General features: G+C 41.4%; 1 protein-coding gene across 2 annotated transcripts; it reads right to left on the minus strand.

Moving 5' to 3' along the window:
* Positions 1-72: 72 nt before the first annotated feature.
* On the minus strand, positions 73-25,067 carry LOC121314280 (ranBP-type and C3HC4-type zinc finger-containing protein 1-like). 2 transcript variants are annotated; one of them, XM_041247353.1, is made up of 14 exons: positions 24,648-25,067; positions 20,043-20,217; positions 18,412-18,525; positions 17,808-17,949; positions 17,139-17,229; positions 15,545-15,833; positions 14,951-15,096; positions 13,661-13,834; positions 7,393-7,553; positions 6,701-6,812; positions 5,697-5,876; positions 3,433-3,531; positions 3,194-3,337; positions 73-2,721 (listed from the first exon to the last, which is right to left on the minus strand). In XM_041247353.1, exons 1-14 carry the CDS (start codon positions 24,894-24,896, stop codon positions 2,641-2,643), a joined length of 2,157 nt encoding a protein of 718 aa, XP_041103287.1. In that variant the 5' UTR covers positions 24,897-25,067; the 3' UTR covers positions 73-2,640. The 2 variants fall into 2 exon arrangements, 1 of the variants encoding a protein (XP_041103287.1); XR_005950090.1 differs by lacking the exon at positions 73-2,721 and having other exon boundaries at positions 3,245-3,337; positions 5,683-5,876; positions 24,648-25,066.
* Positions 25,068-25,483: the final 416 nt, after the last annotated feature.

Raw genomic sequence — 25,483 nt, forward strand, 5'->3', positions numbered from 1 at the left:
ATTTAGATAATTTTGTTTTTAGTTTTTATATATGGCATTCCCTCTTTTGCTGTCTGACTCGCATATCTAAAAACTGAAGTATTGAAAACCATGAATTAGCTAAGGGCCCTTATACAGGAAAATATAGGACCTGCACAGTTTATTGTCAGCAAGGACTAATGGTGAATTAACAAGATTAGTGAATTATGGAATAGGGAAATATTAAGGGAGCGCTGTAGTTGGTCATACACTAATAGAATAAGAAAATAATAATGTATAATCTGTCTCTCAATGGATGTCCAAGCAGCTATATCACTTTTTTGTAAGAACAGTCATCGATCTAGCCTCTGTTTGAATGCTTATTTTGCCATGGCAATGGTGATACACTCTGCTTATTGTCCTATTGAACTGATATTAAAAAGGTTTGTAGATTTGTGGAGCTATGTGGACAGTCTAGCTATAGAGTTTCCTTCTCGCTGAATAATTTACAGTATCAGCTCAGACTAATGTCTTTGTGTAAATTGTTATCGGTTTAGCAAGAGTGTTCCAAAAAATGTTCCATGCTTTCTGGACTGTAATAAGGGCTTGTATGTCATTGTTCAAATCTATATTTATCTCAGTGATGGCAGCAAACCTGTGCCTACACTAAAACTACATTGGGGAATGGTCTGCTTTTTAAAACATCAGGCTATACAATGCTCTTTCCTTATTTCACAAATGCATCATTGATATGGCCAGAGGTAAAAGCAATGCAGTAGTGATGGGATTAATTTTTAATGAGCAACACAAGAAAATGCAAGAATACAGATGGGTCAGAAACCGCCAAGTTCCAGAAACATACATTGAGAATCGCAGAAGTGCATTTTAGCAGTTTTTGAGGCACTTTGAAAAATAAGTTTGTCTTTAGGAGTGTACAGTCCGGTTGAGATGAGAGACCCACAACTATAAACGTGTTAAACAACAAAGTATGAATGGGGGTGTCATTTAGCATGCTCTACTCTTAACCAGCACCCGTCTAGATTACTACATTCATGCACGTCTCCTAACTGCAGACTGTTAGTCCATTGCATTGATCAGGAATCAATATCTACCCGCCACTTATCAGCTCTGCGCCAGAAACGCTGATTCGCACTCCGCTCATCTCAACCTTCAGATTGTGGCGTTCCAATCTATATAGAGTTCATATACCCAATTACAATGCGCATATGCATTTTGTTTTCTAAATCACACACAAGAAATTCACCAACCACTGTTATGGATTTGTGTATGCAGTAAATGTCATCCAGTGCTCAGAACTGGAGTAAAATAAATAAATAACCCTTTCCATGCTTGTTTAATAGGAATTCATGAGTTTGAGTAATACTTTACTACACCGTGTAGGGTGTCTCTATAGAACAGTTTCTGTGCAGTTTGAACAGACAGAATTGCAAGAGAGGTCATCATAATGAAAGCACACCCTACAGCTAACAGGTAAAACCGTACACGGCTGAAAAAGACCTTCAAAATGATGCTGCCTTTTTCTCTAACAAGAAGTGAGTTGTTAAACTCTGGTCTCATTCTCATCTGTTCTCTCCCTCAAATTCATATGATCTGTCAGCATATTCTCCTACCTCTTTTCTCACAAAAGGTTTGCAGTTTCTCCTGATCCCCTTTCATCTTGAAACCTGCTTGACAGCAGATTTTTCTCTGTCTGTAATTTTGTAATATTGCAATTTTTGCATGATTATACTGATTTATAAGTCTACCATGGTTTGGCACATGCTTTCCTATACCTCTCCGTACTTTACAATGCTTAGCTATGCTTTATTACACTGATGCTTTTACTATGGGAAACTTTTATAAGGGTCTTTACAGTGAGCACCAGCAAACCAGACAGATGTCATGTGGGGCTCATTTACCAAGTTCCATATCAAAAGAGATGAATTACATTTCTAGACCTTTTTAAAGCATCCGATAACAGCCCAGAGCAGTTTTATGATAAATACTGTAATTTAACCATCAAAACATTGAAAAATCTATCTATAAGAAAGCACTGTGAATACTGTATAGTACTGTAACATGTAGTAGACCCTGACACTGATGTGATGCAAGCTACCAGATACAGAGAGATTTCAGATGGCTGTTTCACATGGCTTGTTGTATCATGTAGAAAAGCTGACACATTACAATTAGCTATACTGTTTAATTCTTCTTGTTAAAACTAGATGTTATAAAAACAATATGTAGCACAGGGTGTTGTGTAAGACATCAGCATATTTTCACCCACTCAAGGTCAGAGCAGCCTACTATTGTGGAGAGGTTTTACACGTCGACTCATCCCAAAGCTTTCTACTGCGCTTGCTCTAATATAATATGAAAGCTGCTGCATGCCTCAAGTGTTACATTATTATATATTTTTTATGTTTAGTATTCACATATCACAGTGTTAAAGAAATGCCAGAATCTAACAAAACTAAAATGTGAATACATCAGATTCCAAACTCCAACAATACCACTGTGCTCTTCTGAGGTATTGCCTAGCGTTGCTGTCTGCGTGGGTTAGCAATGAGGTGAGCAGGACTTCAGCACACTGTCAGTCTCTGTTTCCTGAGCTGAACCCAGCTGTCTTCACTAACCATCTTCACTGCCTCCTTGCAGTACCGGATGTCAGCACAGGTGGCGCTAGTGGCAGTTCTGGCACTGTGGATGGCACCTCTGTCTGTTGACATTACACCGGCACCCGCCACTGATATCTCCCGGGCCCTGCGGTGATGAAAATCAAACATGAAAGTTGGAGGTATGGTCTGGAGGTTAAAAACACACACCGAAGGCTGGTTGAATTAATGAAATTACAGAATAAAAATGAAATGACAATGAATTCGGTGAATGAATGAATGATAACAAAGAAGGATGGCTGAAAATAAAACGACTGATTTAATCTAATGACTGAATAATGAAGATGAGTAAGTGAATATACACGAATTACTGGATGAAGTTGACAATGAAAATAAACATAAGCATATTAAGGATGAATTAGGGAGATAATGACTGAGTGATGAAGACACGTGTACAGTGATGGAGATGACATGAACGATGGTGAATGAGTGATGAGCGTATGAAAATGGAATGATGGTGAATGGAACTGAAATGACTAAACTCAATGACTGAAAGCTGCTGATGAGTGTATGAATAGGAGGACGACTGAACGAAGCTGAGTGAGTGAATGAGCCCTGACCCCCGACCCCCAGCGCGGCCCCTTGGTGACCCAGCAGATCTCGGTGTGACACACGGTGCAGCGTATCCAATCACAGCCCTCCTTCTTCTGAACGATGATCCTGCACTTGGGGCACTGCATGGCTTCACCTGTCTGGACCAGGGTCTGAGAGAGAGAGAGTGAGTGAGAGTCTGAGTCTATGTTAGAAGGCGGGGGAAGGGACATACGCAGCTAGAGACACACACAGAGGCCCTGCTTACATTGAGCATCTCAGTAGTTTTGCGTGCGGCCGAGTCATTGACGGCGCGGAACTGCAGGTCATCCTGATACTGCCGACAGTTCATTCCCTCATGAATTGCCTGGGAGGGAGAGTGAGAGGGACACTTTCATTGTCAGGAAATAAACAGCTCACCCATATTCACTGCACAAGAAAATATATGTATGTATGAAATGTAACTAATTCATGGAGCCATAATACTTGATCCTGCCATCTAGTGAGAGGCAAGGGAAGTGCACCATTGTTCTACATGTAATAGGGGTACTGTATGTACTGTAATGTTTGCATTGCGATACAAGACCAAAAGCACAACTCACTGTAGTTCACCTTTCTTTAATGAAGAATAAGTGTTTTCTAGTAGAATATAAGAAAATACAGTGGCTCTCAAAAGTATGGACTTTTCCACATTTTATTGTGTTACAACATGGAATCAAAATGGATTTAATTAGTTTTTGCCACTAATCAACACAAAAAAGTCCATAATGTCAAAGTAAAAAATAAAATCTACTAATTGTTCTAAATTAATTACAAATACAAAACAGAAAATAATTAATTGCATAAGTATTCACCCCCTTGAGTCAATATTTGGTAGAGGCACCTTTGGCAGCAATTACAGCCATGAGTCTATTTGGATAAGCCTCTACCAGCTTTGCACATCTGGACACTGCAATTTTTGCCCATTCTTCTTTGCAAAATTGCTCAAGCTCCTTCAAGTTGGATAGGGACCTTTGTTGAACAGCAATTTTCAACTCTTTCCACATATTCTCAATTGGATTGAGGTCCGGGCTTTGACTGGGCCACTCCAGGACATTGACCTCTTTGTTTTTTAGCCACTCCAGTGTGGCTTTGGCTGTATGTTTGGGTTCATTGTACTGCTGGAAGATGAATTTTCTCCCAAGTCCCAGGTCTCTTGCAGACTTCAGCAGGTTTTCCTCCAGGATTTCTCTGTACTTTGCTGCATCCATTTTGCCCTCTGTCTTCACAAGCTTTCCAGACCCTGACGCAGAGAAGCATCCCCATAGCATGATGCTGCCACCACCATGCTTCACGGTAGGGATGGTGTTCTCAGGATGATGTGCGGTGTTAGCCTTGCGCCAAACATAGCGCTTAGCGTTGAGGCCAAAAAGCTCTATTTTGTTCTCTTCAGATCATAGAATCTTCTTCCACTTGGTCTCAGAGTCTCTCACATGCCTTCTGGCAAACTCTAGCCGAGAATTTGATGTGAGTTTTTTTCAACAGTGGCTTTCTTTTTGCCACTCTCCCATAAAGGCCAGTTTTGTGAAGCACCCAGGCTATTGTTGCCATATGCATAGTGTCTCCCAGCTCAGCCGTGGAAGACTGTAACTTCTTTAGAGTTGCCATAGGCCTCTTGGTGGCCTCCCTGACTAGTGCCCTTCTCGCCCAGATACTCAGTTTTTGAGGACAGCCTGTTCTAGAGAGATTCACAGCTGTGCCATATTCTCTCCATTTCTTAATAATGGACTTTATTGTGCTCCGGGGGATATTCAATGCCTTGGAAATGTTCTTATATCCTACCCCTGATTGGTGCTTTTGAAGAACCTTATTCCAGATTTTCTTTGAATGTTCCTTTGTCTTCATGATGTAGTTTTTGTTAGGACATGTACTACAATGTGAAATACCGTAATTGCACACAGGTGGACTCCATTCAATTAATTATGTGACTTCTAAAGACAATTGGTTGCATGAGAACTTATTTAGGTGTGTCATAGCCAAGGGGGTGAATACTTATGCAATCAGTTATTTTCTGTTTTATATCTGTAATCAATTTAGAACAATTTGTAGATTTCATTTTTCATTTTGACATTATGGACTTTTTTTGTGTTGATCAGTGGCAAAAACTCCTAATTAAATCCATTATGATTCCATGTTGCAACACAATAAAATGTGGAAAAGTCCAAGGGGGGGTGAATACTTCTGAGTATTCATCTCATTTAAATTTAGCCTTTTAACAAAACAGTCCTTCGTTAACTGATCATTTGATCTTCATATGCATTATACAAATAGCCCATCAGGATCACCACATGTATCACCATATGTATACATAAGAACATAATAAAGTTTATGAATATTAAATGTTTCCTTCCCTCTGTCTTAAGTTTACCTCCACGTAATTTCCAACTGTGTCCTCTGGTCCTGGTTTCTTTACTGTGTGTATATTTTGTACTGTGAACTGCATCTTGAGATACGTATGGTGTATTGTTACACCCCTTACCAGGGGATCGCTACCTTGCACAGCAGACAGTTGCGCTTTTTGCAGATGGGGCAGGGGAACTCGTTGACACTGTCCTCATACTCGCACCAGCCCCGGCAGTCTGGAGTAGCACAATGATAGCTGCTGTCAGAGCAAGACTCCGCCACTGCAAGACCACGGTCCAGGTAACAACGATACTGCTCCGGAGACACCAGCTGAGCACAGAAAGAGACAAGGGGCAGAGAGAGGGCACAGAGAGACAAGGGGCAGACAGAGGGCACAGAGACACAAGGGGCAGACAGAGGGCAGAGAGAGACAAAGGGCCAGAGAGAGGACACAGAGAGACAAGGGACAGGATGAGGGCAGAGAGAAACAAGGGGCAGAGAGAGGGCACAGAGACAAGGGGCAGAGAGTTAGGGGGAGAGAGAGAGAGAGAGAGAGAGAGAGAGAGAGAGAGAGAGAGAGAGAGAAGGAGCATGTATACCATTCATGTTGCTTGATAACTTACTAGCTAAAAAATGGCATATAATAAAAGAGAACGAGAACCATGTCATAAAACACTGGCTAGCTCAGAACTGTTTTACAGTAAGGCTCTTTATATTGTAATCAGTACTGGATGTAAACTTAGATTTGTTGACTGGGATGCCCACTTGCTCCTCCTCCTTTTGAGGCTCCTTCCATGAAACTTTCTACCTAACTCCTGCCCATCAATGAGAACCCTGGGTGGTTGCAAGGTTAGTTAATGAAAGGCTGGAATCCACTATCCTTGGGAACACTTACACTTCGGTACGACAAGAGGCCATTCGGCCCATCAGTGCTCATACGGGACCTAGTAAATGATTGATGCCTTTGACAAGCCAGGTCTAAAAATATCACAATGATTCAACATTAACACCATGACTAGGTAACCCATTCCATACCATCATCCCTCTTTGTGAAGTAGTGTCTCCTTCACTCGGTCCTGTCTTTAAGGGGAATGAGTACAGGATTAGATCAGAAGTCCTAAGGGACAGTAGAGTTCTGTTTGAATCAGACTTACTGCACGGATCTCACGCTCCTGGATCTTGCTGTGACAGGCGTACGCTTCGTCACGATAGGGGCAAGACACTTCAGGATCGTCACTCAGATTGATCACCGATCGCAGGCAATCTCTGTGGGCACCAAACACAGAAACACTCATCATCAGGGTTAAAAACTTACACTGGCCCTGCTGCACCCTGTCCTGGGTCAGTGAAGACTGTTATTGAAATGACCAGTAGCCAGGAGTTTGAGCAGAGTTACAACTCACACTATCCCTGCTGCACCCAGGCCTGGGTTTCAGAACTCCCATCAGTGTTCTCTGATTCTTAGAGTGAAAAATAACACTCACATAATGTACATCCTATTGAGGCTCGCAGTATCTATTGGAAGGCACAAGTGTGTGTGTCAGTGGATGTGAAGGGTTCTCTCTTTACTGTACACAAGTCACATCATCATTTAGCCTTATCATAAGGAGTTGGTGTTTGTATGAAGACGAGGATGACTGAATGAAGCTGAGTGAGTGAATGAGCCCTCACTCCTGACCCCCTTGGTGACCCAGTAGATCTTGGTGTGAAACACTGTGCAGCCTATCCAATCACTGGTGTGGGCGGTGTACAATGGGCAACAGGTTGTTCTGCATGCCTAGAAAATGTAAAACATTTTGGAGTACCTCTGTACTTGTAAGAAGGCTTGCTTTTTAAAATCCCTCACCTGCAGAAGCAGTGCAGACACTCTCTCAGCAGCACCCCCTCCCCTGGCCCCAGCTCCAGGTAGCAGATCCGACACTCCACCCCCTGCTGGTTCCGAACCAGGTCCTGCGAGTCTGTCTGCAGCAGCGTCTCGAAGTTCAGCCTGCGCTGCGCGTCACGAACCTGGAGGGACACAAGCAAGTCAGGGGCCACTCATTTACACAGGGGACACACGTCACTTTAGTCAAATCATTATTTAGCTTCATCTTAAAGAACAAACAGCTTCAAAAGGAAGTAGGCATTTAATTTAGAAGCTTATTAAACTGCTTCTTGCTTGCTTTAGAGTGGTAGTTGTTGCCATATTTCTCCAGTTTTAAGGTCACTACATTGGCTTCCCAGTATTGGCTCCCTACGCTTATTATACCATAATTGCTCCAATTCTTGAATTGCTAAAATATACCCATATCATGATCCAACCACCTCCATGTTTAACTGTAGGTACCAGGTTTTCTTCAGTGAAGGCTTTCCCCATTTTCTCCAAACATACTGTGGTGCATTTTTGAGGAAAAATTATGTGTTTTCTTGAATGATCTCGTATAAGTTAGGGTGCCAATACTTTTGTCTGCGACTGTACCTATTCCCTACAAACGAGCTCGTACTCTGAGATCTGTCCGTGATGGTCTATTGGTAGTTCCAAGATCTTGATTAAAAACCTGTGGTGCGGGAGCTCTTAGTTCTAAAGCTCCTTCACTTTGGAACTCACCTCCAGGTTTTATCTGGAATGCTGAACCAATCAGTATTTTTAAAGCTAAGCTTAAAACACATTTCTTTGATTTGGCTTTTCACTAGCGAGCAGTTTGGAGCTCTTTTGGCTTGCTATTTATTTTTGTAAAGCTCCCTGAGATGTTTGCACATGAAGGACTCTATAAAAATGAAATTGGTACGGCATGGTAAGGTATGGTAGCTGGTGTTTTAATCATGTTTCAATCGTGCTGGTCATCAGTTTGTGGGGTAAAATGGGCACAGGTTATAGCATAGTTATGGGTTGTTCTGCATCCCTAGAAAATGTCAAATATTTCAGGGTATGCACTTGCAAGGCGGCTTGTGTTATTAGAAAATCAAAAGAAAATGGATCTGATATCAATCGCACGAAACACAGGTAAGTCAGACAATTGCAGATAAAATTTGAATGGTTTTGATAGGGCTAGGTTTTGACAAGCTATTAGATCATTTTATGTTAATTTACACTGCCAGATGGTTGTCTTATTATCATTGATTCATACATAATAGTGTGTCGATTGCAAATGTTGGGAAAAGTGTAATGTTGTGTTTTGCAATTAACACATTTTTTTACAGGCTTCTTTCTGTCTTGATTAATGCTTGGAAAATTAATTAACTAACAAAATAATTCCATCAATCTTCCCTGTTTTGTACATTATGAGTCTCAAATGGGCAGTTTTAAAAGAATCATGGGTCAGTCAATAAGAGAAGCAGCTGGTTGGCTAATTACAGGACAGAAGCCATTGAAGGGGTGTGAGCAGTTTCACCCTGCAGGTGACCAAGCAAGTGCAACACTAAAAAAGAATAGCTTGTGCAAACAGAGGTCTCTTTAACCAAGTGCAGAATCAGATGTTATAAAAATAGAACTTACATGTTTACTACAGTGTGTGATTTGAGACCTATATAAATGTTTGGAGATACACAACCAGTAAGATTTGTTGAATTATTTTGTTACTTGCAAATCACTCTAAGACAGACACCTAAAACAAGACGAAATATAGTCGTGGTGCCAATGTTTTTATTCAAGAAATAAATTATTATCTGCACAGCCGTTTTGTTTGTTAGCATGTTTAAAGAAAGTTGCACACTGAATATGCAGAGGATCTGTTCTTTCACAAAAAGTTAATCTACTTCAAACATTGAAGCCGACCCACCATGAACTGGAGCGATTGCAATGCAAAACACAACTCCAAAAAGCACAAAAACTACAGGCTTATTAACAAAAAGGCCTTTTCAGCATGTCAGATATTATAAAACAACAACAACAACAACAGTCTAGTTTTGCACAAATTGGGAAGTAAAAAAAAAATAACATTCAGAATCCCAGTTTAAAATAAGTTATTTTATTTCTATTCAGTAGATCTTTACAAGAGCGCAAGTTTATTTTCACAGAACATAACAGACTGTATAGCAGACAAGTGGAGAAGACGCACTCCTTTTGAGAGAATTTACATTCAGGAGTTTTCAATGTGATACAGAGTCAAGAGAAACCTAGGCATCTAGGGGTTAATTAACAAGATGAGAGAGCAGAAGTGAAACATGTTATATAGAACACCTAGAAGAGTCAAACTTGCTTCCAATTTTTTTTTTTCCCCATTATTTTAAATATATTTTAAGAGACTTGATAACGGAGTTACAGTCTTTCTTTATGGGTAGCTTCAGACAATCATACAGTCAGACGTTCCATTCAAAAAGTCTGTTTGTGTGGACATTACTATATAAAATCAAGGGGTTCTCAAACTGGGAATTGGGACCCCCTGGGGCAGCATAGAAAAGTTTCAAGGGGGGGGGGGGGGGGGGGGGGGGGGGGGTCACAAAATAATCACCCCACTAGCAGGATGACTATATTTTGAAGAGTTGTGTTACGAATGTTATTCTGTAAAAATCCACATCCAGAATTATTTATATGATTGATAAATTGCTTTTTTGCACTGGAGAGTTGCAGCAGACCCAAGTCATTTCAAAGGGGTCCCAGCTAGAAAAAGTTTGAGAAGTGCAGATATAAATCAATGCAGTGGTTATAGGGCTGGGCCAAAGCACTGCTTAACTCTACATGGGTTCAACTATATATGTGCTACTTGTATTGCATAACTGTTCTTCAACATACCATTGCAGTCATTGACAAACACACACTTTGTGAATTTTAAAGCAACCTTTTATAAATAGGTCTTTTCAATCCTCTTAAAATAATTGTAGCTCACAAAATTATTCTATAAATCTTCCATTTTGCTTTTCTATTAGCTACATGGGTCTAAAATATTCAGTTTTAAAAGAAGCATGTGCTTCTTCATTTAAAAGCATGATATCTGGTACTGTACTATTTTAGGTTAAATAAAGTTCTCAGTTTCCATGCCTTTTTTCAGGTCATCTGTAACACTTAGTGTCTTCTGTGTCATGTTAGAGGCTGAACACATGTCAGTCAATAGGGGAAGCAGCCGGTTGGTTAATAACAGGAAAGAAGCTGTTGAACGGGCGGGGACAATTTCACTTGAACAATGTTTTTTCAGGCTATGTTTAAATTCTTGATAAGCATCACACTCATGAATTATCCAGGGAAAAGAATCCAAGTCTAAATGCCCAACAAAGGGAATTGGACAAAGAAGAAACTGGCACCCACACCTCCTGCCTGTCAGATAGAGGCTGCAACAAACTGTGATGAAAAAGCAAAAACACTGAAGATGTGGACGGCCAGGAAAGACAATCTATAAAGAGAGTTCAACATCGCATCCCCCATGAGGTCATGGCCTTGTCCACTGGTCAGTGCTGACATAAAAAACCTTGTCCACACAATCAGACGACCTCAACGGATCCATTACATCTTTCTAGCAAGGGAGAATATTCCCCTAATAGGCAAAGTATGTGCTAATAAGGGACAAGCCTTGATAGGACAAACGGCTTTACGTTCTTACATCAGACAACGAGTCCAGGACTTGAGTTTCTGTGCAGCAGCAATATCCAAAGAGAAACAAAATTCAGTTTTTTCCATAGCATTTGAAATCACTGGTCAAGAGCAGTGCCCAGATGAACGTTTACACAGGTTCATCTTCAACTCATTTTGTTTTTATTGCCATTACATGAGTCAATTACATTGCAGATGTCTAAATCAGAGGGGGTTAGGTCAGTCTGAATACTTGTTTTAAAAGAGTCCAAGCCTGAAACGTGCAGATGCCGTGTGGGCAGTTTATTAGAAGTCCTTGAAGAAGTCTCAATCCTGAAGCCCAATGGGACTGTACAGTACCCCTGTACAGCGCCTTTCTGTTGGACTGGAAGTTGCAGTGACCGACTGGTGAAGCTCACATAGTCACCATGTGCATGTTGGTGTTTTGTGAGGTTACTCAGTCTCAGTTTAATGTGTTTTGAAGGACGGTTGTCAGCACACAACTCCTGTACTGTTTCCCGTTAATCCCCAGTGCTTTAAACACTCTAAGCCTGTCTGCACAGCAGCTTTGGGAGCAATTTATACACAACCAGTCCTTCATCACATGACAGGGTGGGTTTTACACTGTACCATTTCACAAGACACGGTATGCCAAAAATACTGTATAAAATAGCGCTGGGACACACATATGAATATAATAGAAAAAACACTGCTTGCCATATATTCAGTGGCAAGTGTGACTATGTTCGTATTCGTTCATATAATAGATTTCATATTGCAAAGACATGCAAAGGAAACCGATGCACCAATGTGCTGTAGAGAAGAGCGTTTCTCTCCTTGCTTTAATAAATCATTTGATGGGGTGCCACTGGGGTTATTTTACCCAAGTCATTTTTTTACTGTGATGTGGTACAAATTGCGTATTTTTTCCACCTTATTCAGAATTTAAAAAAATATTTGTCTGAATTTTGAAAGAATATTCGAACATGAAAACCCATAATAAAATCATTTGGACAGTGCGTGCATTGTATTGTTTTGCCAGAAATGTATATATTTATAATACAACGGGTATAGGTGGTTTTGACTGGAGTACTTGAAAAAAAAAAAAAGGGATATACTAATCAGTGTTCTGAATATATCAGGACACAAATCTCATAGAAGCAAAAGGGAGGCTTGCTCACTTTTATGACGATAAAGTGCACCGATGTAGCAAAAGAACTGCGTGCAGGCTTTAACAGATGCTTTAGTGGTTTCTGTTTCTGCATCTCCTCCCAATACAGTGCCTAATAAAGTTCACAGTCAACTGCAGTACTGAGATGTTTGTTAACGAATCAGCTGACTGAGCGTCATGAGAACTCACTAGTTTTATTTCAGTGGCTAACAGGTAAAGTGCCTTGACAAGTGTCCTAGGGGACAAGAGTTTGACTCCCCGGGTACAAGGACATAGATCTCTTTACAGCTAAAAAAAATAAAACAATAACAATGTTAATAATAATGCAATCTAACTTTGTGTTGCTAGCAGTGTATGTGACAACGGATCTATTGCAGTTATCTAGAACATTTTTAAAAACTTATGTGGAACTGGAATGGTTGACAGCGCCCCCACCCCCCCTTCACCCACTCCCTGTGGTCTGGGATAGCCGCACCCTGGTGGTTGTAAGAGGGAATGTGCTGGCCTTCCGGTATATCAGTAGCGCTCCTGGGTTAGATTAAAAAAGTCTTTCGATGCCTCCAGATTGAGGTTGTAGAGATGCTGCTGCTGCTGTGATGCTCCTAACATGTCTTCTCTTCTCCCTTTTTCCTGCCGATTCAAAGACAAAAAAAAGAAAGAAGAGAAGAGTTGTGTTTAGCAGCGTCTCAGCATCTCTCTCTCTCTCTTTGGAAGTGATACAATGAACATAATAAAACTTCTTATGAATGAGACGAGGCCATTCGATCCATCAATGCTCGTCTGGTTCCTTGTAGTTCCCAGTAACTTTGTCAAGTCGGTTCTTAAAGGATCCCAATGCCTCAACAACATGAATGGGTAACCCTCACCACTCTTTGTGAAGAAGCGTCTCCTAGCCTCAATTGTTTACACAGATGTTTAGAAGTTTAACGTATTGAAATGTACACTTAAACAGAATTATACCATTCTTCATCAGCTACAGACCTGCAGGAATATGCAACTTCTATATGTTGTATGTTATTTGCTGTAAAATGAATTAAATATGCAGTCTACAACTAACAGCAAAAACATTTCCAAACCGTAAAGCAGAAAATACAGAAGCACGTCATTTAAAAAAAAAAATATTAGCAAAGAAGGAAGGGACTTTTTTTCCACCCCAAATTTTAGCAACAACTTTTGAGATTGCAGTGATCTTCTGTGACTACTCTGAGCTTGGAATGGTAAAGTAACACTTAATGTGAGTCAACGCTAGGTCTGCATAAGGATAGCCGAACCACGTGTCTGTGTATTTGTGTGCAGGGTCTCTACCTCATGGTTCCTTCCTTAAGTGTTCATACAACCTGCAGTGTGTGTGCGCTTGTTGATCAGTCTGTGTGTGCGTGTGTGTGTGTGGCTAACCTTCTGGTACTGGTACAGTCTGTGTCTCTGTGTGCAGCCCTCCCTCCCAGTCTCAGCACCTCTCACCTGCTGGTACTGCCAGACTGCCTCCTTCTCCTGTTGGATCCTCCAGAGCTCCTCCTCGTCGGGCTGGTACCCCCCCGGTACCACGTAGTCTACGGGGCGGTCATGGCTGCAGATTTCACAGCCCGGCCGCGTGGGCTTGTTAATGTAGGTGCAGGAAGGACAAGACCAGCCAGTCTGCAACACAAATACACCAAAGTCACACAAAGCAGGACAGGATACACAGAAGGGACTGAGAGGAGGCAGTGTGGTCTAGTGCTTAGAGCTGAGTGACTGGAGGGAGGCAGTGTGGTCCAGTGGTTAAAGAGTTGATGGACAGGGAGGGACGGAGGGAGTGAGGCAGTTTGGTCTATTGGTTAGATCTGAGTGACTGGGAGGGAGGGAAGCAGTGTGGTCTAGTGTTAGAGCTAAGGGACTGAGAGGCAGTATGGTCTACTGGTTGGAGCTGAGGCACTGGGTGGAAGGCAGTTTGGTCTATTGGTTAGAGCAGAGGGACTGGAAGGGAGAGTGTGCTCTAGTGGTTAGTGCTGAGTCTGGAGTCGGTGCAAGAGGAATAGCTTAATCAGGTCAACACTTCAGTCTTGTACTTAAGAAAATAAATTAATGACAGGCCACTCAACCTACCAATTCTCATCTGGCTCCTAGTAGTTGATTGATCTCAAAACTTTGTCAAGTCAGGTCCAAAAGGATCCCAATGATTGAGCATAACAACAAGGCTAGGTAACCCACTCGACATCCTCACTGCTCACCATGTAAATAAGTGTCTCATTCATTCCTCTGGTCCTGGTTTCTATACTGCGCTTAACATATTCCTTAGAGTTAACTATGTCAGCTCCTTTCAAGGTTTTAAAGACTTTAATCGAGTCCCTCCTAATTCTTCTTTGTTCCAGACTAAATAGATTGTCCTTGAAACTTACCTGCATAGCTCATTCCTTCAAGCACTGGGATTGGACTGGTTGCTCTTTGTTACTTTGTCACAGTACTCCAAGTGTGGTCTCAGCAGTGCCTTATACAACCTCATCATACTTTCCTTTAATCTGCTCTACACTTTGATTGACTACATACCCAATCATTCTGTCTGCCTTTTTAATTGCTTACTCCCACTGTCTGGTTGCTGACAGCGATGATATGTCGATTACAACACAAGGCCTTTCTCTTGATGGGCCTGTTCTACTTCTATACCACAGATCTGGTATGTGAATGCTACATTTTTGTATCCAGAGTCCAAGCCCAGCTCCAAATGCAATCTAAATCTAAAACTGTCTGCCACTTCCCGATGCTTCAGTACTGTACCTGAGGGCCAGCTGCCACTGCTGAGCTGGGGGCTCTGTTGGCTGGGTTGAGACTCAGAGCCTCGTTCAGCTGAAGCATCTCTAGGTTGATCAGCTCTCTGATGTCACCAACACCCATCCGCTCAGCCCCGCCATCTCTCACGGGAACTGTTAATCACAGGACAAGGAAAACATCACTAAAAAGTATAAAAACTGTAACAGCTTAGTACAGAGTTTCTTTATTTTGCACATGCCCAGTGGTAATATGTGTGGTGTGGATGTTAGTTTAAATGTTTAAATTAAACGTTAGCAAAGTGGTAAAACTTTCAGAATTCTGCCTAAACATTTAACTGTTGTCAAACATATACAGGCACTGGTGTTTACATAGCAGGGTGTGCACAGAGTAAGCCAATTTATTTCATATTCAATAATTCTCCACTCTTTAACCATACACAATGAAATGCTGCAAACATACAGTCTTAACACACAAATACAATTTTTAATTTATAAAAAAAACCTTAAAAAAAAAAAAAAAAAAAAACTGGCACCTCTAAACTTCAAGGCACCCATGCCTGGTTCCACCAATAGTTTTCCCTTCATTTCAGCGCTCACTCACCTCTATTCTGTGGCATTCTGGTGGGCAGGGTGCTATAGTCCCTCCTGTCCAGTGGGGGCAGTCGGTTGCCATTGCTGAGGGGCTCCCCGGCAGACAGCATGGTGATCTCCTGCTCCTCTTCGTAGCGCTGGCGAGAGAGCCGAGCCTGCCGCGCCGACACCAGGTACAGAAATGCAGTGTCACCATCACGCCGCACCCCATAGGAGGCCAGCGTTCGACTGTCCGCGCACAGGCTCTGCCCAATAACCCAGCGCTGCACACGTGAGTGGAAGCCGTAGTCACGGAATACCTGCAGGGGGCATCAGAGAGCAGGCTGTTAATTGACTTTGCACCTTACACTGCATGCATCCTGCTGTATAAACAATACAGCTGACCTCTATACATCTATATCTTTGACAATGGGTAAAGTGATTGTACTGTAGCAAACAAAACTAAACAAAAAAAAAAAAAAACACTAACCTCAAATTTTCCCTTTCTTATACACAGGTCTCAAAAGATTTGAAAGAATGTGTTTCTTTCAAAAGGTTTGAAAAAAACATGTTACAGTAAATATATATTTTGTATTTTAAAACACAGCCTGGGATTGAGATATATAGACATATTTATAAAATTGCTCCAGATAAGCTGCATACTGGGTGCTTCATGTATGTTATTTAAATATAATGCATAAAAAAATACACATTGCAATTCTGCGGCAGCTTGAGCTTGCATGTTACCAAGCTTCTTGTACTTCTTCGATTCCTGTCGTCTCAATGGTCAGTATACTGCATGCTGTAGCTAGAGAATGGATCATAGGAATGCCAGGGAATTGCCAGAAACAGGTGAACAAAAAGTCAAGCTTGAATCCGCTCACTTATGATGCGTATTTGTGACTGGTGAAGAAGCAGCTGAACCAAATTGGGAGGAAAATAAAAAAAAAAATAAAACAATTGGCAACTACTACATTAAAAAAAAAAATAAAAAAAAAATGCAATAAAAAAAATTTAAAAACTGTAACAGCCTAGTACTAGTGGGAGAAGACACGGTGACCGCAGTAATTAACTACATCATGAGTAGCAAGGCAGAACTAAATGGCTGCAAAGAAGACACTGTTCTAATTTTTTTCAGATGGAAAATAAGGAAAGCCCAGTATCTACAACGACTGGAAATTAAGTTGTTGTTCAAAGTAACATTACAGTTAAAATGTAGGACTGTAGTTAATGCATACCCAATAATTTAGCATTAAAGTATGTACATTATTTATTGAAAGTACTGTTGCATTTTACTGACCCAAGATACACATTTTACTCAGTGTCTAAATTGAAAAGTAAATTACTCAATGACCCAAAACCTTATCTGGAGCACTGTTATTTCTATATATGAATGTCCAATTACACTCCCTCGCTGCAGCTTAGGAGAACTGAAGGTCCTCCGATCCTAAAGACAATTGCTTATTTACACCCAGGAGTTCCAGAGGATACGGGCGAGCTAATGTCCCCTAGAGGGCAAAGGCCAGCCCTGCAAGCGCCCACTTCAGCTCACCAGGCTCCTGGCCAAACTGTAATTTAATAATAACCAGTAAGAGTGAAGAGATTAATTTAGCGTGTCAACTCACCTGCTGCTTTAGTGAGGAGATGGTCATGTAGGGGAAGACTTTCACAGTGACACAACAGGAACTTGTAGCATCTTCCACCCCTACCTTTATACTGGAAGACAAGCAAACACATTAGACAGATTCAACTCGTATCACCATCATCCCTCTGGACTGGTGTGTATGTAGGGGTGGGGGAATCACATTTCAAAAAGCTCTCTGTACTTTGTATTGACCTCTTTAACATAACATCCAATGCAAATTTCATGTGAGCGCTGAATGAAAAGGCAGGGAGTGAATTTTCATCGTAAATCTTGAAGCCACTCTCAGGCAATTCCAAAGACACGGACAATGGTATTAACTATGTACAATACATGGATATGCCCAGTTCACCTTGTCTCTCAAGGTACAAGAATGTCGTCTCATTTCAGCTTTGCTTCTCAGTCCTCTTGCCCACCCAAACTGCTCACAAAAAGACATTAGACAGACAAGTGTACATATTTACATATAGTACAGCACTGGTCCACCATTAAAAAGTGATTTGTCTGCTTGGATGGTGAAGAAATCAAATAATGTTAGGAATGTCTGTAGTGTTTTACAATCAGAATCTGATGATTTCTTCGCAGTCGAGGCAGTTAAAAGCACGTTTTGACTGGTACTGTAGATATAGTGTTCTAGTGCCGTTTCTCCCACCTAATCTCCCTCTCCATGTAGTTACTCTCTTTTTGCTGGATGCGCAGTGCCACCTGCTGGCGAGCAAGTGCCACTGCACAATCGGAAGCTGTCTGCAGCTCTCCGGCCTCGATAGCTTGGGACAGCTGGGCAGACAGCTCCTCTGCGAACAAGAACAAAATACAACAGAAATACAAATCAAAAATGAGATATTCACAAACATTTTACATACAGTACATGCAGATTTCCCCTTTATCCTACTCTTTCTTACACACTTCCTTAGCTACAAACAAAGTCAACACTAAACAGTCTCAGTTTAATGCAACAGTCTATGAAGCTCCCTAAAACATGAAAGGCTGGTTTCACCAATCCCAATTAGCACTTATCATGGACTACCATAACAAATGCTTGCAGTAGGCAGTCAACGAGTATGTTATAAACCTCTCCCAGTAGAGAGCTTATTACGCCCTTGAGACACTAACATGACTTTTAAATCTTGAAACTTGCTTTAAATGGAAACATAAAATCACTTTCCAGAAGACGGACCTGATCTTTTGTCAGGTGCTTGTTCAGTAGTGGGCAGTGATCGAGCAGGTAATGGCTGGACATTTATTTATTTATTTACCTGTCCTGGGCAATTCAGCAGAGGCTTTGGGTAACAGGTGTTCAAGCTGCAGTGTGCGGTCCTGTGCCCGAGAGGAGGGCACATTCAGGGGGGCACCCGAGGAGGTGGCAGCCACTGCAGAGAGAAGGAAGAGATTGAATCAGAAATTCATTACATTCTCCGCTGTACAAAATAGAGAAAAATAGTATGCACAGCATATTGTAGCCTGCCACCTCTGAAGTGTAAAGTGCACAGAGAGGGAGAGATACTGAATCCGAAATACATTTCATTCTCCACTGTACAAAATACAAGGACATTTGAAACAAATATTCTTTAAAGCTGGCTGAAAGAGAAGCAGGTTTCTTAATTAAAAAGGAGACGGGGAAAGAATTTAAAAAAGGAGCAAACTTAGTTTCACAGCAAAATGGCGTTAATTGCGAAATATCCGTTTTACCGAGCTGGTTTCACTGCAAGGTTTTTACTGCACACTGTAAAACAAGGCTCAGTAGAGATGCAGACACTTGTGATGTGTACGTACAGGCTAAAGTGCTTAAGTGCTTAGCGCAAAACAAACACAGTGTGAAATACAGGTGTAACAATACAATACAAATCACGGTGTGATCGACCATTTTGTTAAAAGACAAAAAAAAGAAAATGGGAATAGGGAGCGTACGTATTCATACCAACCATTAAACACACTTACAGTACTCTTCATTCAAGAAACCACTTGGGGGAAGTACAACGAACTATGTTGTGGTTTTGGTCTTGTATCACCATACAAACCTCTATTATTATAGACTATATAATGTAATTAATTCATTAATACATAGTGAATCTGTACACCGCTAGCATTGGTGATGCGTGTGTAACAGTGTTGTGTGATGCACTGCCGTTACAGAGTCTGTCCCTGTTGGTGAAATAAGATGAAGTTGAAAGCTCTAAAACCACACATGCAGATGAGCCCGGCTCTTTTGCATTGTGTTTAAGACACTCACTTTCCGTGGGCTGGGTCACCGATTCACACCCAGCCTCCACTCTCTTACACCTGCCTGATCAGGTTTAAACAGTGTGGTTGGGGTATGTGTTTTGGTGGTGGTTGGCAAGGATGAGGTTAATTCCTATCCATACCAAATATGTGAGAATGTGGCTGTTCCCAAATTAGATAATTGGTGCTAACTGGGAACATCCACATGATATAAAAAGGGAGCTTGAAGCTCTATCTAGAGGACTGCCAGGGAGCTGGCAACAAGAAGTACTGTGTGTACTGTGTGACTGTACTTGAAGAGTATGTTTTGTGACTGGTAAGCAGCTTAGCTGTCCGGTCTAGTTAAGGAAAATCAGTGAAGTATTTGCCCAGCCTGGTAAATTAAAGGAGTGGTTTTGTTGGGAAAATGGCTTAACCGTCCCAAACCTTTAGTTAGGGAAACAAAAAGTTTAGTCAGTGCTCCCAATTGGAGTTAGGCTTTTGTTCTGTAAATTTTTATGTGAATAATAAAAGTGCACAAAAGTGCTTAAACTTAGTTTCTGTGTCTGGGTCACCTATTTAAAAGGCTCCAACCCGGCCTTGGCTGGGGGCTATATCACATGGGAGGACTGGGTCTACCTATATCACAACAGCAAGAGAGTTGATGTGTCCCCAGAGGTGCTTGTACCTCTCTGCACCTCGCGCACAGAGGTGGTGATGATGGTCGACCACTCCTGAGCCTCCTTCTCATCCTTGAAGTTGAAGGTCATGCGCTCGTCAGGCTGTCCCAGCAGCGCCAGTTCGTGACAGCGACTGCTCTTCAGCTCGTAGCGGATGTCACGCAGGTTGTACTCCACGATGGACTGTAAGACAAGGAGACGATACACATTCTTCACAAGGGGTGTTACGAATTCGCTTCATATTCTAGATTTCTAATTTTTTGTTTTTGTATTGGAGAAGGCTTACTTTACTACATAACATTTACTGTGTAGAATGTGTGTGTATGTATTTGAAAACACAGTGTTACAATTATCAATTATAAAATATCTGCTTTGTATTACCAGTTTGGGTGGGGTCCTGTGTGCTGAGAAAGTGTTTACAGTTAAGGGAAGGAAATTACATCAGAGAAGCCAAAATGGCGGTGGAAAAGAACAGGAATGAAGGTACCCATACCAAAACAGCATCCACACCCAGCAGCATCACAACAGGCTGATACAGAGACTCTACAAGTCCAAACTGAAGATTAGTTAATTGCGTTTCTAACAACAAATAAACACTGTGCTGATTTCGCATGGGATTCATCCAGACGTGGTAAATATTACTTTCGTTCTGTATTAGGCTATCAACTTATAAAACTAATATGATTACATTATGTAACATAATTTTTGTTCCTGGGTAGTAAGTGTTATTTCCTAATTGCTTATGCCTCAAAAGTATAGAAAATGGCTATTATTCCTCACAAACTTTGCTTTTGTGACCAGGACAGTGATATTTTGAAATTTACCTATTTCCAATGAGAAAACAGGCGAATTTGTGTCTTTTCGTTCACATAAAGTCAGAAAAAAACAACATATGAATCAAAATTAACATGTATTTATACTAAAGTAATACAAAAATGACTAAAAAAACGATTTAGAAACGAGTAGTTTTTCGAGATTTACGATTATACTGTAAATCACTTTCACGAATCAGCCCCCAAATGTAGTCTCCCATCATTTTCTCGTTATACTGTCCTTGGTAGTGGTGTTCAAAGTCCAGTATATCCTGGTGGAAGCGCTCGCCTTGCTCCTCCGAGTACGCTCCCATGTTCTCCTTGAATTTATCAAGATGAGCATCAAGGATATGGACTTTGAGGGACATCCTACAGCCCACTGTGCCGTAGTTCTTCACCAGAGTCTCAACCAGCTCCACATAGTTTTCGGCCTTGTGATTGCCCAGAAAGCCCCGAACCACTGCGACAAAGCTGTTCCAAGCCGCTTTCTCCTTACTAGTGAGCTTCTTGGGGAATTCACTGCACTCCAGGATCTTCGTTATCTGTGGTCCGACGAAGACACCATCTTTGACCTTTGCCTCAGACAGCTTAGGGAAGAAGTCTTGAAGGTACTTGAAGGCTGCCGACTCCTTATCTAGAGCTCTGACAAATTGTAAATAGGTAAAATAGGTACATTTCAAAATATCACTGTCCTGGTCACAAAAGCAAAGTTTGTGGGGAATAACAGCCATTTTCTATACTTTTGAGGCATAAGCAATTAGGAAATAACACTTACTACCCAGGAACCAAAAAAAATAAAAAATTTGTTACACGGTGTTATAAGTTGTGGCAATTTTATACAACTCAGTCCTACAATGATGATTAACATAAAAAAGAAGCAGCTTAAGAGCATAAATCCTCTTTAATTGCATCACGATTGTATCACATTGCCGATAGCGTCTCTGTCACAGTTAATCTCAATCCACTACAGGGGACACTGGTTTCACTTTTTTTTTTTTTGTTGCTTGAAATGACCACAGATAAAACTGCAACTTTAACAAACAACTACTGAACTAAAACATCTTAGTTTTAAAAAAATAATTTAAACACTGTACTCAAAGATGAATGAAAATATCACCTGTTATCATCATAGAGTAGGGGTTCTCAAATTTCGCTGCACTGTCACCCCCTAGTTCTAGCAATATGACTGCACAATATTTTTTACAGCCAACAGTAAAAAAAATAAAATAAATAAAATAAAAATGCTTCTAGGCTGCCACGGTTATACACGATTGTACCACAAGGACAGCTTCTTGATCTGCTTTCAATTTTGTCAGTGAGAGAACAGACAAATATATCTCATCCTTGGAGCAAACATATCTGCCAGGAGGGGCTCCCAAGTGGTGTATCCGGTAAAGGCGCTCCGCGTGGAGTGCAGGATGCGCCCTGTAGGTCACCAGTTCCAGGAGGGCCTAGGTCATCCAAGGTATCCTCAGCTCACCGCACACCGGCAACCCCTGTAGATTGGCCAGGCACCTGCAGGCTTGCCTGTGAGCTGCAATGTCCTCAGACGCTGTAGCTCTGGCTTGGCTGCACGACGGGCCTGCAGAGTGAAAAGAAGCAGTCGGCTGATTGCACACGCTTCAGAGGACAGCATGTGTTCATCTTCGCCACTCCCGAGTCAGCGCAGGGGTGGTAGCGGTGAGCCGAGCCTAAAAATATAATTGGAGCCTAAAAATTTCAAATTGGGAGAAAAACATGGTAAAATCAATTGGCGACTACTAAATTTAAAATAATAATAATAATAAAAAATAGTGGATAATAGTTTGAGAGGTAAATCAGAAGTGTGGAATTATTTTGGAATCATAGCGAATGCAAATAACGAACATGTGACTAGATTCGTTGCTAGTAAAACCTGTCATTATGTTTTTTGTGAAACTTGCAGATTCGAAAATTGCAGGTCAGGTTACACAATTTCACCCTGCTTTTGATAAAGTGGGGTTGACCTGAGTGACAGACGCAAGTAGCAGGCTTCTCCCCAGGCCTTCTCAGCCGGGGCGGGTCGCCGGGAAAGTGGCTGTTGCTGCTTGACTGAAAAAACCTGATCTGCCCGTCTTGCAGATGCTACTGTGCCTTTAACAATAAGGATTGACTGCGCTTCTAGCAGACTAGATCACTTGCGCATCGCTGGGTCAAAAATAAAATCTTGGAACCACATGACAGCTGTGTTATGTGTTGACAGAACATTTAACCAATCTGTGCAAGATGAGCATCAAGGATATGGACTTTGAGGGACATCCTACCGCCCACTGTGCCATAATTCTTCACCAGAGTCTCAACCAGCTCCACATAGTTTTCGGCCTTGTGATTGCCCAGGAAGCCCCGAACCACTGCGACAAAGCTGTTCCAAGCCGCTTTCTCCTTACTAGTGAGCTTCTTGGGGAATTCACTGCACTCCAGGATCTTCTTTATCTGTGGTCCGACGAAGACACCGGCTTTGACCTTTGCCTCAGACAGCTTAGGGAAGAAGTCTTGAAGGTACTTGAAGGCTGCTGACTCCTTATCTAGAGCTCTGACAAATTGTTTCATAAGGCCCAATATGATGTGCAGTGGTGGCATCAGCACCTTTGGGGGTCCACCAGTGGCTCCCACTTGACGTTGTTCCTCCCCACAGAGAACTCGGTCTGCTGTGGCCAGTCCCGCCTGTGGTAGTGCGCCTTGGTGTCCCTGCTGTCCCAAAGGTAAAGATAGCAGGGAAACTTGGTAAAACCGCCTTGGAGACCCATCAGAAATGCCACCATTTTGAAGTCTCCTATGACCTCCCAGCCGTACTCTGCTAGGCAGCTGGAACTAAACTGAACTGGTGGGCTTAAGGCCCCTGTATTTATACTACTATTTATATTACTGGAAAGTTCTAGAAAGTTCTAGAAGTTACTCCAAGTTTACTCAGCACTGAATCTATCTGGAATGTTCTGGAAAATAGGTAAATTTCAAAATATCACTGTCCTGGTCACAAAAGCAAAGTTTGTGAGAAATAATAGCCATTTTCTATACTTTTGAGGCATAAGCAATTAGGAAATAACACTTACTACCCAGGAACCAAAAAAAAAAAAAATTTGTTACACAGTGTAATCTGTCAGACTTTTGGAAGGATCGACCAACTGCATTTCTACCTTATTATGCATTTGTTTACAGTACGCCCTCATCTAGGCTGCCTTGAAACATGTTCATCTCGTCCCCTTTTACAACCAAATTCTGTTCAACAGTCCCCGACACATAATAAGACACTACCAGGCCGACATAATCTTTTAACTAACACATTTCTTTGAAAGGAGAAAAACACAATCTTCATTAAAAAGAATGGAATAATAAAATATGACCCCACACACCCTGATCTGAACAATGAATTGGATGGAGTTCATTACAGTAGGTAACATTTGTTTCAATAATGACTATAAACCATACTGGGCACTTGAAACGTTATCAACGACAGACTGAATCATACTGATCAATTAAAATTAGCCTGTATTCAGAGCTTTCGTGTCCAAGAAACCAGTATCACTATTGCTGTCAGAATAACGGGACTGTAAAGCGCACAACTACTATGTCCGTATTTTTAATACTCATGACAGAACCTGACAACGTCCCTAAATCTACACTACACACTGAAACGATTTGCCTCAACTCAGAAAAGCAGTAACGTCAAAACAATTTTAAAACGGTGTAACAGTGAGACTTTAAAGAACCCACGCCACACACGTTTTTAGATTAAGCACTCTGAAATAAATAAAAGTAGTCTAATTGTGTCTGTTTCTGTCTTACCACGCTCCTGCCTGTACTGGCGCCACTGGTGTCCCGCAGCGCTAGGCGGAATTCCCCTGCCTTCCCCGGATCCATACTGAGTTGGAGCCGGAGCGACTCGTCTTCGGCCCCGGGTAAACACAGCGGTCTGATACCCGAGTGGCAGACGGAGACCCGCACCGACATGAGAACGGTGCTGCAGCCGGCCTGTGAGAGCCCCATAAAGGAGAGAGACGGGGGCTGTGCCCGGCCCTCGGAGCTCAAAGCCATTAGACTTATATATATATATATATATATATATATATATATATATATATAGTATATATTCTGTTTGAGTCAAATAAACTGCTGCTTTCGTGAGAAAGTACTGGTAACAACTTCCTTTTCCAATGCAGGAAGCGCCGGATTGTAACATTGACATGACAGACACGCAGTTCACAATTTGTCCTCACTGCAATTAGACGTATTGAAAATGTGGTCTGAAGTCAACTACTCAGTAATGCTTGTGCAGCTGTTAGTACCATTTGTAATAGCACAATGCGGCATGTAAATCCAATATTACAACTGAAATAGCTATTCCACTTAATAAAAAGATTATATTTACCAGTACTACTTTATTTGTACTTATATGGACTGGCCATATTTTAGTTTTCTCTCTCAACCAATCAGTTGAAATAGGAATTTATTTTAAATATACACATTTTTGAGCTTTTTTTCTTTGTATTTTTTTTCTCGAGATTTTCATGGCCCACCTAACAATACAAGTACACTGAATTGGTACTATGCGTTTGTAATACAAGTTATTTTCAATGCCATCTACCTCATTATAAACCAAACAATGTTCTATCTCTTCCACT

This window comes from Polyodon spathula, chromosome 4 (assembly GCF_017654505.1).
Source record: "Polyodon spathula isolate WHYD16114869_AA chromosome 4, ASM1765450v1, whole genome shotgun sequence".
Lineage (NCBI taxonomy): Eukaryota > Metazoa > Chordata > Actinopteri > Acipenseriformes > Polyodontidae > Polyodon > Polyodon spathula.